Below are 20205 nucleotides of genomic sequence, written 5' to 3'. Positions count from 1 at the left end.
GCTGCATTATTTACATTAAGCTTGGATAATAGAAAATTATTAAGGTGAAGCAATTTTTAATATTTAAAAATGTAGAAAAGGATTAAAATAGTTCTGCTTAGCCTCAGAGGACAGAATAAGGAAGGATGGGGAGAAGGTGCAGAGATGTAGATTAAGTTTGATGAAGGAAAGACTAGTAGGTTCTTTCTCATGAACTGACTATGAGCAAAGGTTGAGTGATTATATGTTAGTGATAATACATGACTACATATTAGAGAGAATTCTTTTTCAGGCATAGTCTTTCTCTGCTGAAGTCTTGGGAATGGGGTAAGATGATTTAGGGAATGGAACACAGAGCCTTGGAGATAAGAAAATCTGAGTTCAAATCTGACCTCAGACAATTTTATTAGCTGTATGACTCCAAATAAATGATTTTTTTAAACTGCAAAATGTGGATCATGATAGCACCTATCTCCCAGGGTGGTTGTGATTGACACAATGATAATTGTAAAGCACTTAGCCTGGCACATAGGAGCTAGCATACAAATGCTAGCTATTATTGTTGTTATTACTTTTTATTTATTCTGAGTTCAATTCCTCCTTTTCCATTGATATTCTTAAACTTTTGTCCTCCCACATCAATTTTGTTATTATTATTATGCTTAATTCTTTATTAATTCATGTTGGTAATAGTATTATTTTAAATATACTGATTTAATTGGAATATCTTGATTTAATTGATTAAATATATTAATTTAGAAATATCACTTACACTATTCAGTCTACGAACTTTACCTCCTTAATAATAGTTCTTGTTTTACTTATATAAGTTTGTTTTATAGATGAATTTAAATAAGATATATAGATATGTATTCATTCCTTAATATTTAATATATACTTCATTTTAATTGTAAATATTTTCTATCACATTTTTCCTGATGGTTATCAGTGATATATTGAGATGCTACTGATTTTCATGAATTTGTCTTATATCCTGTTACTACTTTACTGATATTGACTTGTTATTTTGATTAAAATTGTTATTTATTTCTTTGGTTATCTAAATAAACTATCAAATTATTTGTTTTCTCTTTGCCTATGCTTATCCCTTCTTTTTAATATTATTGTCATATTTCTAGGGATTTTATTTAATAATTTGAGCCTGATGTCATGGTCTTCTTTGAGGACAAAGGACAAGCTTCCTGTGTCAGACTCAGTATTTAAAAATTATCTCATTTGATTCTTACAACAACCCTGAGAGGTAGGTGCTTTTATTATCCCTATTTTACATATGAGGAAACTGAGGCAAACAGAGATTAAGTTGATGCAGAGAACCATGGGCATGGAAAATATTGAAATCAATTGGAAACAAATTTTGTAAATCTTTTGTTTGCATTGTAAAAAAAGTTGTCTTCATTCTTCCTTTATCTCTCTGTTAAAATTTTCTCTCTTGACTTTCAGTCTTATCTTGGTCATGTTCTCTTTTGGGAAGGGGCAGCTAATTTGCACATGCACTGGAAACAACATCGGAGACCACCCATACTGGAATCCCCAAAAGGCAAACTCTCCAATGCCGGACCTGGGCAACTCTCAAGTCAGCACCTCTTCCCAAGGACCCTAAGGGGAAATTTAAGGAGATTTCGGGAGAGGCTGGGTCTCTTTTTTCCCAGACTTCTGCAGAGCCTGACAGCTGGCCTGCCAAGATTAATTAGCAACCCACATGGCTATTTCTTTAATCTCTTCTTAACTTTTCTATTATTCTTTTTTTAGTGTTGTAACTTCTTTTAATCTTTATTTTCTTTTTACACCTGCATCCCCAGGTCAAAGAGTGATTCATTACAGGTGGATAATTGAACACTAGGTAACAAAGTGACCAGCCCAGGGTCAAACAGCTAGTAAGTGTCTGAGGCTGGATTTGAACTCTCCAGACCCAGACCTCCACTTCCCCAAACCAGTTAGAACACAGACACTTTTTGTGACAAACAAAACCTTTGATAAAATTTGAATTCAGATACTAACCCCAGTTTCTGGATTAATTTATTTATCTCTATTAGTATATCCTTAAGGGTAGGGTTTCACCTTTCTAGTACTCCGGGGACTTTGAAGAGTGCTTGATCCAATAAACATTCATTTTTACTTTGTATTTTTTACATCCTCACCCCCTAAGAACTCCTTCCCCAAAACAGACACTTCAACATACACATTCACAAAGCAGTAACTCCATTTTCTGAACTAGTTCAATTGGCTGCTCCCCCCCCCCCCCTTTACTTAACACAGTATCTGTCACATGATAAGTACTCAAAAAAAAAGCTTTTTGAGTGACTTCTCTTTTTGACCTTTTCCATCTAGGGGCGATGCTTTTAAGCTTACCAAAATCCCCTCTTTTCTCTAATTTTTTAAATTTAGTATTTGTGAGCTTCATAATCAATAACTTCCTTTTTAGGAGCCTCCAATTATTTTTGTTATATTAGGCTTATAAAAACCATTTGTTGGTTAGCTTATCTCCAACACTCCCACCCTTCCCCATACCAGAAGTCCATCGGTGACCTTTAATGGTCAATCCAAGAGACCTTGCTGCTGGTATTGCATTTGCTAAGTGTGAAAAATCCTTTGTTGTTTGGATGATCCCACGTGATGTTTCAAGGTTAGGAACCATGCAGACATTCCTGTCATTCAGTTGTACTTTCTGATACTTCATCTTCCAACTACACAACTGCAGTCCTCTCTTTCTAACTGCAGAAGTGTTGCTATTTCTGTACAACATTTACATGTTCTCCTTCCTGAGCCTGTGCTCCCATCCCATGAGAGCATATCAGACTATAACAACCCTCTGAATTTTTGTTCCCTTTGAGCATGAATGATAATTTTTTCCCATCCACTTCTGTTCCTCTACCCCAAGAGATAATTTCAGGTCATAACATGACTATTGTTATTTTGCTAACCCCATATAACATTTACACAGAGTTCCCTTCTAGTGATTTACAGATTCAGATTTTTACTTCATGGTCACCAGTGATTTGCATTTCAAATGTGGTCTCTTCAGGAATTATAGTACCTGGAGGCTTGTTCCTGGATTGATTTGCATATGAAAGGCACCAGTCAATCTTTTCACTGTAGAAACTTGAAAATGTTGTGGGGAATCAAACATATGTTGTTTATCTTTGAATATTTCCCTGAATTTAGCTTAGTAGAAAATTCACAGATGAAGTCCAATTTCCTTTACTTTCTATACATCATGTTCCAGCTTTTTCTCTGTTTTCTCATGATGGGTGAATAATCCTGTGAAATTCAAATTGGGGTACCTTTGATGTTTGAGGACAATATGTGTTTGGGTGAGTTGAATCTGACTTTTCTCTCTGAGGAAGTTTCGAGAATTCTATCTATCTATAATTACCTTGAAATCTTGTTATTTCTGGGAACCTTTCTAACAGTTTTATGAAAAATACTAGTTAGATTTTATTTCTTTTCATTTTCAGGTTATCTAAGAATAAATTCCCTCTCTAAGCTGTCTCCTAGTTCCCTTTTTGCTTCAAAAATCATCAGAACTTCTTCCGGTTGAGTTATCCTTTGACCTTGTTTTGCTTCATGCTCTGCTGCTTCTAATTTGCCTTCTGGCAAGAGAATTTCATTTTCCATTGATCCCATTTCTTTATTTAAAATTTCCACTGTTTTTCCATGTAGCTGACTTTTTCTATCAATTTGTTTCATTTTTATTGATAATAGAACTCACATTACAGATAATAGATACATCTTTTATAGATACCAAAACAATTGCTAATTCCCTTTAAAATGATTATTATCCAATATTGGTTTGTTTACTTTATTTTTGATATTAGATCAAACTTCATTTCTTGGGTGGCTATTGAAGCCAATTTGTTATTTTTTTCTCTGGTGACTTCTCTTTGGGAAAGGCAATATAGTGCAATAGACAAATATCATCTGGATATGAAGGAAGATCTAGTTTTGAATCTGAATTTTATTATTTGCTATTTATGTGTCCATGGGCAAATCCTTTCAAAATCCCTTGGTTTTAGTTACCTCCTATAAAAATATTAGACTAAATGGGATTTATGAATTTATTTTTGTAACATTTTGATGACTTTATTTTCAAGATAATTAGTTTCTCTTTTTTAATCCTATGTATTTTATTTTATGCTTTAAAAATCTGATTTTGAGATGGGGATCATAGCTATGCTTCATCAGACTGCCAAAGGGTGAAGATCCCCAGTACAAGATAATCTCTAAGGTCACTTTTTGGCCCCAACTCCTAGCACCCTATGGACTAAGGCATAACATGTGTTTATCATGGATGCAGTAAGGTAGAGAAGTAGATTGAGTTCTAGGTCAGGAAGAATTGAGTTCAAATTTGATGTAGGGAAAATCATTTAGCCTCCCTGGGTTTCAATTTCCTCACTTGTAAAATGAGAGGGTTGAATTAGAAGTCTTCTAAGGGTCATTCCAGGTCTAAAAATCTATGATGATGATGATGATGAATGGGCAGTGCTCTACTTACTACCCCCACCCAGTTGCTTCTCAGAGGGCAAACACTGTGTTTTAACTATAGCACTATAGCAATTTTTTCTTAATATTTCAGATATTTTTAAAAATCACGACAGAGTCAACATTATATGTCTCTGATTTGCTATTATACAAAATGTAAACATCATTTTGAGAATCTGAACTTTCTAATTTTATTCAGAAATAGTTCAGGGTAATAAAAAGAAAATAAAAACATGGGCAGCTAAGTGGATAGAAAGTCAAACTTGAAGTCAGGAAACTGAGTTTAAATCTGACCTCGGACACTTATTAACTTTGTGACTGTGGGCAAGTTATTTTATTTATTTATTTATGTTTACCTTAGTTTCCTCATCTATAAAATGAGTGGGAGAAAAGAATGGAAAAACTGCTCCAGTATCTTTGCCAAGAAAACCCAAATGGGATCACAAAGAGTTAGACATGATTGAAAAATGAACAACAGCAAGCTCAGTATAATAAATGGAATATTAGCTTAGGTGTTGGGAATAATTGTTTTCCAGTTCTTGATCCAATGCTGGTGAGTTGTGTGACCCTGGGTAAGTTACTTCCTCTTGTTGCCCCCAGTCGCCCCATAAGATGATGATAATAATATCCATCCTGATTTTCTCTCAAAGTTATTGTAGAGAATAAATGAGAGTGTGTTTGAAAGCACTTTAAGTTATTTAGGGCTGTGCACATGGAGGATGGTGGTATTATAGGATTTGGAATAAAAATAATTTTTCTTTATTTTTGAGACTTTGGAGTGTTTAATTTTTTCAATAACATATCAATAAATTATCAAAGTAGGAGCAGATAACACAATTCATGCTGCAGATGAATTCTATGACCCCCTGTATATGAGAAAGGGAGGTGATAGAGGGGGGTGATAGAAAGAACATTAGATTTGAATCCAAAAATCTGGAGCACTTCATCCATTACCACCCACAGACCCACCCCAGTGCCTGCATCCACTCCTGCATACATACCACTCACAGCTGTTTCCTCAGGTTCTTGGAATCGGACCCGTCTCTCAGCCCTTCTTCTATCACCTACTACAGGACACTCAGGTGGTTTTCGTCTCAGGATGGAAGGTGGGCATTTACAACCACCCATCTGAGAGGGGGATAAGATTTAATCAATTAATGAATGAATATACACTTATTAATCATCAATGTGTGCCAGAAATTATGCTTGGCATTGGAGAAACAAAAATTAAAAATATTCCTTGTCTTTATAGAGTTTATATTCTATTGTGGTAGATATTTGTATGTAAATGTATGTATACAAAATAAATTCAAGGTAATTTTTTTTAGGGGGAAAATACCTTGCATCTGGGAGGGGTCAGGAGAAGCTTTCTGTAGTAGGTGGTACAAGCTGAGGTATGAAGGAAATTGGGGATTTTAAGAGACAGAGATGTATAGGTATACACTCCTGCAAAAGTGCAGGAAGAGGAGATAGATTGTTATATATGAGGTACAGCAAGACCAGTTTGGCTGAAAGATAAAGTCGCTGAAGATAAGGAAAGTTGGGCTTTGCTTGCCCAGTACTTTGATCTATTGTTAGGGAAGCACAGTTTGATGGACAATAGAAAAAGGCCTGGACTTGAAGTCAAGGGAACAGGGGTTGAATCTCACATTTAGATTATTTATTACATATTTTCGGATTAATATGATAATTTGTGCTAGTTAATTAGCACCAGTTACTATGTGGCAGTTAGATGGCAGTTAGATGATAGAGCACCAGGTCTAGAGTCTTCAAAACCTGAGTTCATATCTGGTCTCAGACTCTACTCATAGTGTAGCTCTAGGTAAGTCTCTTAAACTCTGTTTCCTCAGTTTCCTCATTTGAAAAATTAGCTAGAGAAGAAAATGGTAAACTACTCCATTATCTCTGCCAAGAAATCCCCAAAAGGGGATCACTGAAACAACCAAAGAATAACAAAAGTGTTCTAGGCAACTTGCTAAGCTCTGGGGATACAAAGAAAGGCAAGGGATGATCCCTGCCCTTGAGGAGCTTAGGGCAGACAGCATGAGAACAACTGTGTACAAATAAGCTACTAACCAGTAGGCTGTTGAAACAGTACAGGTAATTTCATTGGCAATAAGTAACTCCTGATAAGAAAACACCCACCTCCTGACAGAGATGTGATGGATTTAACATGGAGGAGATGAACATTTTTGACCGTGGCCAGTGTCAGAATTTGTCTTGATGGACATGTTATGCAGTTTTTCTTTTTAAAACTATTGGTGGGGGGGGAGCCAAAATGATGGAATGGAGGCAGGAATTCCCAGAAGCTCTACCCCAGATCTCTCCAAATGCTTTAAAATTGTGACTCTAACTGAATTTTAGAGTGGCAGAACCCATAGAAAGACTGAATGAAACAGTTTTCTAGGCCAAGACAACTCAGAAGATCCGCAGGAAGGGTATGTTTCATCCAAGTTGGAAAGACCTGCAGTGCAGCCCACCCCATGCCATCTACTGGAACAAACTGGCTCCAGCTATCCAGGAAATCCCATGGGGCACCTAGTTCCAAGCAGTCGGGGCAGTTTCCAGACCTCTCAGCCCAGGGATTGCCAAGGACAACTTGGAAAGTCAGTGGGAAAATTATGCCCCACTAGAGTGAGCAGGGGACCCAGGCCAGACAGATCTCAGTGCAGCCCTACCCAGGGAACCAGGAGCAGGCCTGCAAAGCCACACAGAAGATGCTTCCAGAGCGATTAATCCATGGACAGTAAGGGGGCTGGAGGAGACTGCAGAGGTCTCTATGCTATCTTGGAGCAGGATTCTATTGCTTTGCCCATACTCAGATTCAGATTCAGATCTCAGTCTGGGGTCCCATGACAGAGGGGAGTGCTTGTGGTCATCCATAGACCAGAGCTCTGGCCAGGACAGCGGTTGGAGCCTTGCATAAGATCTTGAAGGAACTGAGGTGGGGGGTGCTCCAAAACCTCTCAAAAGCTTGGGAAAGTGCATTAAAATCAGATCATAGGCTGGAGAAATGAGCAAACAGCAGAAGGAAAGGAATCTGACCATAGACAATCACTTTGGTCCCATGGAAGATCAAAATTCACACATAGAAGATGACAAAGTCAAGTTTCTGTATCTAAAGCCTCCAAGAAAAAATAGTAATTGGTCTCAGACTGGAAAATCTCAAAAAAGATTTTGAAAATCAAGTAAGGGAAGTAGAGGAAAAATTGGGAAGAGAAATAAAAGAGATGCTATAAGAGAAATCTATCTTACTCTAGAGGAAAAAGGAGAGAAAGGGGATGGGAGAAAGGGGACTGGGGGAGGGGGGAGGAAGGGTGTAGGGGATAGAAGAGAGGGAAGATTGTGGGAGAGGGTAGTCTGATACAATACACTTTTGAGGAGGGACAGGGTGAAAGGAGAGAGAGAATATAAATGGGCATTGGGAGGAAAAGGATGGAGGGAAATACAGCTAGCAAAAGCAACTGTGAGAAAAAAATATTGAAGTAACTTCTCTGATGGAACTATGATTGAAAAAAAAGCAATTCATCTCAGAGACAGAGCGGATGGTATCTGAACATAGACTGAAGTACACTTTGTTTTCGCTCACTTTATTTTTTCTTGAGATTTCTCTATCTTTGTGGGGGGAAGGGAGATTATATTTACTTTTACAACAAGACTATTGAGGTAATGTGAAAATAAATAAATGATTTAAATGTAAAAAAAATGAAATTGTTCAGTGGTGGTAATTGTATTTGTGGGACCAGTGGGAGGGAGTGACAATAAATTCTTGTAAAAAAATTGATTTTTTTAAGGAAATTTTTTCTTTCAATTCAGTTTAACATGTAGCCTGTAACTTGTAGTCTTAGAGAATTGCCAGGAATACTGAGAGTTATAAGAGCTGTCTAGGGTCACACAACTAGTTTATATCCAAGGAGGAACTTAAAACCAGTTTTTCCTGATTTTGAGTACTGCCTCTCTATTTATTTTTGAGCAAATCCTATAGTCTATAGTCTTTTTGGGTCTCAGTTTTTTCATATTTAAAGAGAAGGTTGGAGTAGGTGACCTCCAAATCCTACAATTTGGGGGCAAATCCCATTGTCCATAGTCTTTCTGGGCTTCAGTTTTCTTATAAAGAGGAGTTTGCCTCTTCATTGCCTTTCCTAAATGAAGAAATTCTTAATTCTCATTCCCAAACACTCCCTAAGCCCAGTCTAGCTGACTGAGACCCAGGCTGGATCCCTGAAGCATGCCAAGGGAGACCCTTCCCTTCCTACTCCAGGAGGAGTAGGCCCTAACCAGGTCATAACATCAAGTAGGGCTCATGTTCTTTTTTATGCCTGCCCCCTCACATTCCCTCCTCCTGGGTCCTCAAAAAGCCAGGACTGTACACTTAGGAGTACATAACCATAGTCCCACCCCAAGGAAGGCTCTTTTTGCTGGTTGTAACTCAGAATAGGATACCAGAACTGGAAGGGACTGCCTTGCCCAGACTTCCTCAAAGGGGATATGGGATGGGAAATCTGCCGAGGCCAATTTCATTCAGTTCAACACAAAGAAAACTTTCCCAACAATGCAAGTTTTCAAAATGTGGAATAAGCTACATTAGGAGTAGTGAGTTCCTTGTCATTTGAAGCCAGGCTTGGTAGTCACTTGCTGGAGATATTATAGAGGTAAATGCTATTCAAATCCAGTTTGGAGAGCTGTGATATCAAGAAATGAGCATTTTTATTTATAGTCACAAACCTTGAGCTCAAATCAGGACAATGTGTTTCAAGTCCTGTCCTCTAGGCAACATAGTGAAAGTGCCAGTCTCAAAATCACAAATGTGAGAGTCAGGTTCTACATTGGCTACACTGAAGTTGTTGTTCAGTTGTGTCTGACTCTTCATGACCTATTTTTGGGATTTTCTTGGGAAAGATACTGGAGTAGTTTGCCATTTCCTTCAATTCAGTTTACAGATGAACAAATTGAGGCATACAGGGTAAAATGACTTGCCCAAGGTCATGCAACTAGTAAGTATCTGAGGTCAGATTTGAACTCAAATCCTCCTGACTCCAGGCTCCTTTAATACCTGACTGCCCACCCAATGGCCACTTATTAGCCATATCATATATTTACCTTCTCTAAGATTTCAATAATGTCTTCCTTCAAGCTTTTCAATAAGTCTCTTTAAGAGCTTCAAAAATATTCATATTTTTGGAACTGTTATAAGAAACAAATAAGATGAGGTACATAAAGTGTTGTATGAATATAAGAGATAATATTAATGAGCTCTGAGGTCCCTTCTCCTGTAGGGTTGAGAGACTAGGGTGCTCCATGGGTTTTGTTTGACTTTCATCCTAGAGACTATAAAGTCTTTTCCCTATCCCTAGGCATAGATGAGAGAACTAATTAGGCATGGTAAGGTGGGAAGGGAACTGGTTCCAGAGGCTTTCCAGGATAAATGATTTAGAAATTGAAGGGGCCTTAGCATTTTCACTCTCATTTTACAATTGAGGAAATTGAGGCTTAGATGTGTAAGGAACTTGCCCCATGGTCAAATAGTTTTGAATCCATAGCTTCTGCTCTATAACAGAGAAGTGGAGGAGTAATTTTACAGAGGAGAGGAAAGGACTAGTTCAAGGTCACACACTAGTTCAAGGTCACACACAAAAAACTGAAAGAAGCCTGGCACTAAAACCCAAACCTTTGGATTCACCAGTCATGGCTTTTCTAACTGTGCTACCTTTTTTTCTGAATGATTAAGATGGACCTTCATTAACTAGGTTCAATGGAACCTAGACCATTGGAGCTGGAGAGTACCATAGAGATCATTCAGTCAGTTAATCAACAATCATTTATTAAGCTTCCATTACATGCTAAGCAGTGTAATAAGCCTCAGGGATAAAGAATTAAAAAAAAAAACTGTTCCAGAGATCTCTCCATCTAATGGGGGGAGGTAAAATGCAAATAATTATATAAACAAGATACACACTGAATCAGCTGAAATCTAGGACATCTAGTCCAGTTCTTTCATTGTTTTTAAGAAGGGGAATTAGAGGGTCACAGAAGGCAAGGGAAATAACTGAGGTCATATAGTTATTTAATGGGAGAGCTGGAGCTGAAGTTGTTTCCAGTCTGTGATTCTTCTCTTCTCCCTCTGCCTACTCTAACAATTCTGGTCAAATTCACTACACTCTATTGCTTGGGTGTCCCTATAACTCATTTCCCCTGTAATTCAAGTATAAATCACATGCCTTTGAAATTAGGATACCTCGGTATTCACCTCTGCTCCCTCTCCCTTCCTCTACCTCTCCATCCCAATTTCAACATCACTGATCTTAAATGTCAGAATGACTGAATATATGGAGCTCATAGAAGGATGACAGATCTCTCTGACAGAGTTTGTATTTCACCTCTTCTTCCTCCCCTTCTCCCATCTATCTCTATCCCTTGATGTTTAAAGCAGTCTCAGACACTGGATCCCATTATTTCAGCAATTAAGGAAAGGCTTGGCTTAAGTCTCTACAGAGATGTCACCCTTAGTGCTGGAAGGGCAACTTCAGTCAGATTTATGGTACTAGATTTTTAAAAACTCCCAAGCTGTTACTTCAGCCCAATTCTCCTCAAGTGCATTAAAGCTAACTTCTCTGCCCCAAGGCATGACTTAGCTGTCAGAGATGATTCATAGAATTATAAAATCATAGAATCCCAGAACTCAAAGGGACTTCATTGGGCACCTACTCCAAACTTCCTTAAGGGCAGAAATTGCCTTGACAAAATTCCTGACAAGAGGTCAGCCACCCTCTGTCTGAACACTTCTGGTTCCATGAAGCTCATGGCCTCCAGAAGCCACTAATTCTATTATTAGGCAGCACTGATAGGGAGTTCATGGAGCTAGCACCTTCTGACATTTTTTAGAAAGTCCTAATAGCAAAGTAATAATACTTGTTTCTATAGTCAAAGAATTTTACAGATTAGAAACTCAGGTACCACCAGGCTTTGTGGCTTACTCTAGTTCACACAAGTTAATAAAAAAACTGAGCTGAGATTTGAACCTGGATCCTCTATATTTGTTTTTGGCACTACTCTTTCTATCATACTATACTATTTTTCTGAAAGCCTTAAAATTTCTTCCGTATTTAGGAAGACCACTATGGTATCTTCATTAAGTCCTGACCTTTTTCATCTTAGTTGTATTCCTTTATTAAGGGGCTGGGAAGCTTGATTTCTGATTTTGAGTCTTTGTTTATTCTGGTCCTTTTGTTTGGAATTTCATCTTTTTACCTTTTACTTGATGAAATTGCACCTATACTTTCCAGTTGGAGGCTAGTACCCACTTGTTGATATTGCAGAGAGAATGGTTGCTCAAGTAAAGGTTGGACTAGCTACCTTCTGAGGTCCCTTCCAGCCTAGAGATTTTGTGACGATTTGGATGACAATGGCCTGGCTTCCTTACCTGTTCTTTTCCATGCATTGGTGTAACTGAATCTTGTGTATTCTCATGCTGTCCCAAGTTAATGCCGTGACTTGGACCTGGATCTTTGCCAGGTCTGCTCCTGAAAGTTCCAGGCTGTGAGACCTCACAAAGTGGAAAAGGAGAAAAGGAGAAGGTTGTATTTTTAATTTCCTTTATATCAGTGTTTCTCAATTTCAAATATCTCTCTCCCAAGACCCCAAACTAAGGAATAGTCCTTGGTAAAGGATGAGTTCCACAGTTACCCCAGGGATGCCATGAAATTGGATGATGCCACACTAGGAGAGGCACAAGTAGATATATGGAGAGAACTATTAGAACCCTTCTCCCTCCCCCAAATCCCACCACCTTCTACTTCTCTGAAAAGCAGAAGTAGTTTCCGTCTACTCAAGATAGAGTGTGGCGGGGAAACAAGGGAATTTCCTCTTCTTCGATTTCTTTACTCTCTGGACTCAAGTATTTTCACTAACTTTCTCCTTGACCAGAACTCTTACTTCTTTTATCTTATTTCATTTCTTATATCTTTTCTCATTTCCCTTAATTCTAGTGCCTACCTTCTGAGATTATATACAATATGGGAAGGACATATATCTAGAAGGCCAATATCACCTACTGTATCAGACCCACATCAAAAGACCTATTTCCTATACTATCAGGCCATAGGTCAATTCAGTTCTGGAAGAGGTAGTGAGGATGTCTTTGTACAATATTCCCCTCATTTTAATCAACATAGTGTGCATGGTATGTCATCATTCGCTTGATATCATGATTTGATTATGAAGGACAACAATCAAACAACAACAGATCATATATATATATACTGTATATATAATTGCTTGCTTGTTATCTCCCCCATTTGACTGTGAACTCTTCCAGAACAGGGGTTATATTTCTCTTTTCTTTGTAGCTCCAACATTTAGCACAGTGACTGACATAAAGTAGATGCTTAATAAATTCTAGTCTACTGACTGACTACTCAGGAAGAAAAATTTCCACTTCATAACAGGAGGCTATATAGGCTGTTCTCAGATCTAAAGTGAAAGGCAGAGCATTTCATAGTCCAACAATTTTGATCATTAGGAATACTAAGAATCCATCATACTTGTGCAAAGAAGGCTATGCAAATATCAATTTCCTCATTTTACAAATGGGGAAACTGAGGCAAGGAAGGTTAAGGGGACAAGTCCTAGGTTTTTATTATTCTGTCCTTTTTTATTTGCATGTGAGTCTTGGTGTCAATATTTGGAGTTTTCTTGATTAAAATACTGGAGCGGTTCTCCAGGTCATTTACAGACAGGGAAACTGAAGCAAAGTTAAGTGATTTGCTCAGGGTCAGACAGCTACTAAGTGTCTGAGGCCAAATTTGGACTCAGATCTTTCTGACTCAGGCCCAGCTCTCTCTCTCCACACCTCATCTAGCTGCTCTCTTAATTTCCTTAGTAAATGTTTATTGAGAAACTGGACTGACTACTAAAGTATATATATAGTTCTGTAGGTCAAAATTTTGCCTCATTCCCAGGTGGTTGGATGAAATCCATGGGAAAGACTGGGAAGGAAGACTGGTGAGGGTTTTTCAGAGCTCTCTTGATTGGGTCTCCATTAGTTTCTTTCTGCCTAGCCATGTAATCTCCCAAAAATTGCCCAGAGGCCTGGCTATCAAATTCCTTGGATAGCATCAAGGTTAAAATGTATGAATTGGGGGTTCTAAAATCTTGGTTAAGATGAAAGAAGGCTAATAGAATCTAGGATCAGGATGCCTAAGAAAGGTAAGGAAGCAATTCTCAGATTCAAACCTGAGGGACAGAATCAGTGTTTTCACTTAATTGCTATGAGACTCTAGTGTAGTTTCATTGTCTCAGTTCTTTGATCTAAGTAGAATATAAGTTCTTTGAGAGCAGGCTCTATTAAATTTTTGATTTTGTGTCTCCAGGGTCGGGCACATGGCAGATGCTTAATAAATGTTTGTTTATTGACTGAGTTAGCTGTCAAAGGGGCAGCTAGATGATGCAGTGGAGAGAATGCTGGACCTGGAGTCATGTTCCTGAGTTGAAATCTGGTCTCAGACATTTAATAGCTCTGTGACCCTGGGCAAGTCACTTAACCCTGTTTTCCTCATTTTCCTCATATGTAAAATGAGTTGGAGAAGGATATGGCAAACCATTCCTGTATCTCTGCCAAGAAAATCTCAAATGGAGCCAGAAAGAGTTGAACAGGACTGAAAAACAATTCAATAATTATCTATCAAAGAGGTATAACCTGTGTTACTATTTCACAAAATTTATAAAGTTAAATTAAATAATGAGAGTATGTGAAGAGGACTATCCAAAGAATCTGCTCTTGCCCTTGTGCTTTTGAAGAGATCTATTAATTACTTGGATAGTGAGATAATAATAATAATAATAATAATAATAGCCAACAGTCATAAAATACTTCATGCCAGACACTATGTGAAATAATCCACAATTATTATCTCATTTGTTCCTCACAACAATCTTGGGAGGTAGGTGTTATTATATTCTCATTTTACTGATAAGAAAAGTTTAAGTGACTTGTCCAGGGTAACACAGCTAGTAAGTATCTGAGGTAGGATTTGAACTCAGGTCTTCTTGACTCCAGACCCAGGGTGACTTTAATTATCAAATTTCCAGATAAAAGAAAACTGGAAGGAATAGCTAATACACTGACTTAAAGAGACAGGAATCAAAACAATTTCATAGGCTAAGATATAAGGCTAAATTTATTTAACAAGATGGATTTAATTAGAATAAATATGTAATCTAGGTTAAAAAAGTCATCTTCACAAGCATAAGATGGAGGAGGTACAGCTAGATAGCAATTAATCTGAAGATGATCTGGGGATCTTACTGGGATGCAAGCTCAATATAAGTCAACAATACATTAGCCAAAAAAGAATCCACTATAATTAGGTTTGTACTGAGGGATATTGTATACAGAATGAGATGATGCCCATTCCTATATTATGTTTTGGTAAGATCTCATCTGGAGTATTGTCTTCAGTTCAAGAGATCTTATTTTAAAAAGGATGATAATAAGACAGAGAACACTGAGAGGCGAATAACCAGGATGATGATGGGTCTCAAGTTCATGACATTTGCTGATGGAATTACTATTTAACTTTAGCATATGAAAGTCTTAAATGGGTAAATTTAAACTTTAGGTGAGAAAAGACTTCTTGCCAATTGTCACAATCCAAAAATAGGAGAGATGCTTTGGAACTTTTTATCACCCCAAAGCTCCTATTCCAATACTAAGGCCCCCTTCTCTCAGTCATCAAGCCTCTGTTTCTTTGTCTGTGAAATACAGTTAATAATCCTAATGGTGGAGAGTTAAACTTTTATAAGTAAAGCTTAAATTTTAGCAGGTCTTCAAACAAAGACTGGTTGATCATTTGTAGGGGGTCTAAGTATAGGTCTGTTCAGATTCAGTTTGACTCAGCAAGTCCCTTGGGTCCCACTGAATGTTGAGATTTCAACTTCCCCAAGCTACCCAGAAGGGACTTAAAACTGAATCAAGAGCTTTCTGCTACTTCTTAGACATGACTACAACTGGATAAAAATGTTTGGGGACTGGAGGAAGTAGAAAACCCCAAAAGATCTAGCATCACTCTCCTGATGACCTTTAATTGGCTTGTGGAGAGAAATAGGTAATTTGCATAATAATCTTTTTTTTAAAAAATATATTTTATTCCCCCATTAGATGTTAAAACAATTTAAAAACTTTTTCAATTGTAAAAAAATCTTTTATTAAGAGCTTAGCTTCCTACCATCAGGAGTCCTGTTTCACAGATGAAAAAGGCTTTATGTCTGAGGATAGGGGACTTAGGATCAGGGAAGGAGCTGTTGGGGTGACCAAAAAACCCCTAGAGAGTCAGTGGCTTGTCCAATATCACCAAATAGGAAGCATCATAATTGATATTCAATTCTAACTGTCCTAATTCTAAGACCAGCATTGTATCATTCTGTCTAAGAGAAGAAGGGGTGATGGAAGAGAGGAATAATATAATTTAGGAGGCTGGGTGGTAGTATAGGAGTCAGCAAAAGTATTAGTGGGGAGGGTGAGGGAAGGGAATAAACATTTATATAACATCTACTATGTGACTATTCTAAGCCCTTTACAAATATTATCTCTTTTGATTATCACAGCAACCCTGGGAAGTAGGTACTGTTGTTATCCCACTTTACAGTTGTGGAAACTGAGGTAAACAGAACAGTTATCAAGAGTCTGAGGCTGGATTTGAATTCAGATCTTTCTGACTTTAAGCCCAGGGTTCTATTCACTGTGTCACATGGTTGCTCAAAGTAATAGATCCTATGCCTACAGAACTCTAAGGGTCAAGTTAATAAGCCTTTATGGAGTACCTAGAAGGCACTGGGGGAATACAAAGGTAAATATACTTTGATTTTTACCCTTTTAGTGTTTACTCTTAGTAGTTTACAGGTTTATTTTCACTTATACTAGGAGTTATTATTTCCCTTTATTAAGAGGAAACTGAGGGGCAGTTACATGGCACAGAAGATAGGGCACCAGCCCTGGAGTCAGGAGGACCTGAGTTCAAATCAGACAATTAATAATTAACTTAGCTGTGTGAACTTGGGCAAGTCACTTAACCCCATTGCCTTAAATAAAAAAATTAAAACAAAAAGAGGAAACTGAGATGTTGAGAGGGAGGCGTTTAGTCTGTGTTCCAAGGCTAGTAAGTTGGAGAAAGGCAGGATTTGAAAACAGGTCTCAGCTTCAAAATATATGTATTCATGCTATGTACAGAAAGAGTCCAGGCTTTGGACCTCTGGAGGTTTAAATCCTCTCTCAGTTGTTTATTACCTAAGTGACCTTGAGCAATTCACTTCACCTTGCTAGACATCAATTTACTCAATTTAAAAGGAGAGAGTTGATCTAGATGGTCTTAAATTCCCTTCATGCTCTAGTTTTATAATCTTATGAAGTGTGAGTTATTGGAAGCTCTGTACAGCAATATGGCACTGTTCTATGGCAAGAGCATTGTCTGTGGGGTAGAAAGACCTGGGTTTTATATCATCTCTGTCACTGACTGTGGGGCCTTTAGCAAGTCATAGCCCCTTTGAGCCTCAGTTTTCTCATCTGTAAAATGAGGTAGTTAGACTAGATTGTCCCTTCCAGCCCTAAGTCCCACGAATTCTATTATTATCTTCACCCTTGGCCTGTTTGAGAAGGGAACAGACGCCTTTGAGAAGTGAGAGCTGGAAAGTGGGGGTGGCAAGTTGCTCCCCGGTGAGGACACTAGATAGAGAATGGTGCGTGGGGCCATAAAACAATTTTACGCCTGGGAGATAACAGGGTGGGTGACTGTTCATGTTGCCTCAGGAATAAATATTGCAGATGAGCAAAGTATTCGGTTAATGATGCCTCTGTGCAGATCTGTCCTGGCTGGTTCAATTATCCCGAAACCAAGCAATTTTCTCATATCACTGAATCTGGTTTTATTGCAAATAGGGTTATAGCTGGAGCCAGCCATCAGGACTGATGGGGAATGTGGTTTATCTCAGCTCTCACACTTCACACAGGGTTTGCCCACCACATGTGTCTGAGCTCTTCCACCCACAGGCAGATTAATAACAAGAGATCTGGGTCTTTCTAGTACAATTCAGATCAAGCTGGGGGGCCCCTGTGTAACTGGAGGTGATAGTGGTGAACTTGAGAATAGCAGGTGACTGATGCATAAGTGATGAAGAAACCGCCACCTTTGTTGCCTTGACAGAGAAAAAACAGGACTAGAATCAAACTTTGTTGCATCTAAGTTTTGCCTAAGGTTGGCACTCAAAGTAGTCAGGGAGGTATACAAACTTATATAGCTGCACAGATACAGTCTCATGGCTACGCATGCTTTTAATACAATCTCACAGGGATTACACATATCTTCCCAATTGCACAGATGCTCACACTTTCAAAGCTGAAATCCCATATACTCACATTTTGTAAATTTTAAGGTTTTGTAGAAATGTGAAATCATAGAACATTTTGTTTAATATATTCATTTTACTGAATTGTGCTTTCAATGTTAAATCAGTAGAATGCAAGCTCTTGACGGCAGAGTTGATTTTATTTTTGCCTCTGTATGTCCATGACTTAGCAAAATGACATTTTTTTTTAGTTTTTTTTTTTTTTTGCAAGGCAATGGGGTTAAGTGGCTTGCCCAAGGCCTCACAGCTAAGTAATTATTGAGTGTCTGAGGCTGGATTGGAACTCAGGTACTCCTGACTCAAGGCCAGTGCTCTATCCACTGTGCCACTTAGCTGCCCCCAAAATGACATTTTTAATAAATTCTTTTTCAATTAAATTTGAAGCTAGAAGGAAGGGGAAGGAAATGGTAAAGCATTCCAGTACCTCTGTCCTGAAAACCCAAATGGGGTCATGAAGACATGACTAAAGTACCTGAACAAGAAAAGGGACCCTAAGGATCTAGACCAAGTCTCCATTTTACAAAGGAGGAAACCAAAATTCTGATGAATCAAATAACTTACCCATTGTTACAGAAGCAATAAGGGGCAGATCAGAATTTTGTGTCCTAGACCCTCTCACTCCAAAATCCATAGCCCTTTTCCATCATGATGCTCTCTCCTCAAGGCTTATAAAGGCATTGATCACAATATTTCCATCAAACAGGAATGGGTAAGAATGATCATCCTTTTTACATACATAGAAACTCAGGTCAAGAGAAGAGAGGACCCTTAGCTTAGGTCAAATCAGATAGTAAGAGTCAGAGACCAAATTTAAATGCAGGTCTACTGAGACTGCTTTTATTATAGCATAAGGATCCCTGGAGACTTAGTTTTCAAATATAATATTATTTAAGTTTTATTATAGTTTTATTTATCAGGTTAAATAATTTTCAATTTTACTTTTTTGTTCTTCAATGTTATATTTTTCTAAGTTACATGTAAAAACAGTTTTCATATTTTTTTAAAATTTTGGGTTACAAGTTTTCTTTCTCCCTCTCCTGCATCTATTGAGAATCCAATTACATTTTAAACTGGTTAAGACTACACTTGGGAGTGTTGTAAATTGCATGCAAATATGTATGATACCTTTATAGGGCTGAAGGGAACTTAGAAGTCATCTTATTTTCCAGAAGATAAAATTGGGGTTTAGGCAACTTAAATGACTTATCCATGAGAAAATGCAGATTATAAATGGTATAGGTGGGGATAAAACCTAAATATCAGCACTCTTTCCACTGTACCACTGAGGCAGTTAGCTGGCAGTGAATAAAACCCCAGACCTGGAGACATGAAGAACTGACTTCAAATCTAGACTCTGATACTTAATAGCTTTGTGACTATGGTTTGGTTTCTTCATTTGTAAAATGGGGATAATGATAACCCTGAAATGTTAAGAAAAACAAACTAACAAAATAAGGTTAGGCATCTCAGGTTAAGAAGCCTTGAACTGGAACTCTAGTAGAGGAGTGATATGGTGAAACCCATGCTTTATGAATATCTGATTGACAACTGTGTGAAAGGTGGATTGGAGAGGATGGGTTGGAGGCAGGGAGACCAATTAGGAGACTTCTGCAAGAGCCAGCTTGAGAGGTGATAACTATTTGAATTAAGGTGTTGGCTATATGAATCAAGAGAAGAGTACAGATTGGTGGTAGTGACAGAATAGACAAGACCTGGTAACTGATTGGATGAAATATGGTGAAGAAGGGTGAGGAGAGGAAGACTCTTAGGTCATTGACATGAATAACTAAAAGGAAGTCAGAGCCATTAACAGAAAGGGAGAAGTTAAGAAGTAGGGAAGATAATGAGTTTTGTTTAGGATATTTTAAGTATTGAGATGATACATCCTTTGTGAAATACCCACCAATGAGTTGGTTTATCAAGATTGGAGCCCAGGGGAAAGACTGGGTCAGGATATATAAATCTAGGAGTCATCTATGTAGATGTCATAGGACTAGTGTTCTCGAGCTAAAAAGGACCTTAGTGTCCATTTACTCCAACTCCCTTTATTTTACAGATGAAGAAACTGAGGCATAACATAAGGCAGTTAGGTAATGTGCCTGTGATGACAGAGTTGATGATGATGAGTAAACTCATGGGAGATGGTGAAATCACCAAAAGAGAGAGTACAGCAAGAGAAGGGGGTCATAGGAAACAAGAGCTTGTATACACATATAGAGAAGAAGAATATAATAAAGGGTACTGAAGAGTAGATATCAGACATTAAGAGAATTAGGAGAATATAGGAGAGAATGTCTGGAAGGATATTAAGACCCTTAATGTCAAAAGCTA

The 20205-nt window shown here is 37.9% G+C and overlaps 1 protein-coding gene across 5 annotated transcripts in view; it reads right to left on the bottom strand.

The window, feature by feature from the left end:
• Positions 1–20205, bottom strand: part of C1H14orf180 (chromosome 1 C14orf180 homolog) — a 49022-nt gene that overhangs the window by 11852 nt on the left and 16965 nt on the right. For 4 of the 5 annotated variants that reach the window (XM_074213224.1, XM_074213221.1, XM_074213223.1 and 1 more), the window contains exons 3-4: positions 11900–12022; positions 5481–5607 (exon numbers count right to left, since the gene is read on the bottom strand). In XM_074213224.1, coding sequence (XP_074069325.1) covers positions 5481–5607; positions 11900–11917 — 145 coding nt within the window. In that variant the 5' untranslated portion in view covers positions 11918–12022. The remainder of the gene's footprint in view (positions 1–5480; positions 5608–11899; positions 12023–20205) is intronic. The other variant, XM_074213225.1, reaches the window with a different exon arrangement.

The sequence above is a fragment of the Macrotis lagotis genome, chromosome 1 (assembly GCF_037893015.1).
Source record: "Macrotis lagotis isolate mMagLag1 chromosome 1, bilby.v1.9.chrom.fasta, whole genome shotgun sequence".
NCBI classification, from domain to species: Eukaryota; Metazoa; Chordata; class Mammalia; order Peramelemorphia; family Peramelidae; genus Macrotis; species Macrotis lagotis.
The sequence above is the reverse complement of the archived record's forward strand: the minus strand, read 5'-3'. Positions and strand labels throughout refer to the sequence as shown.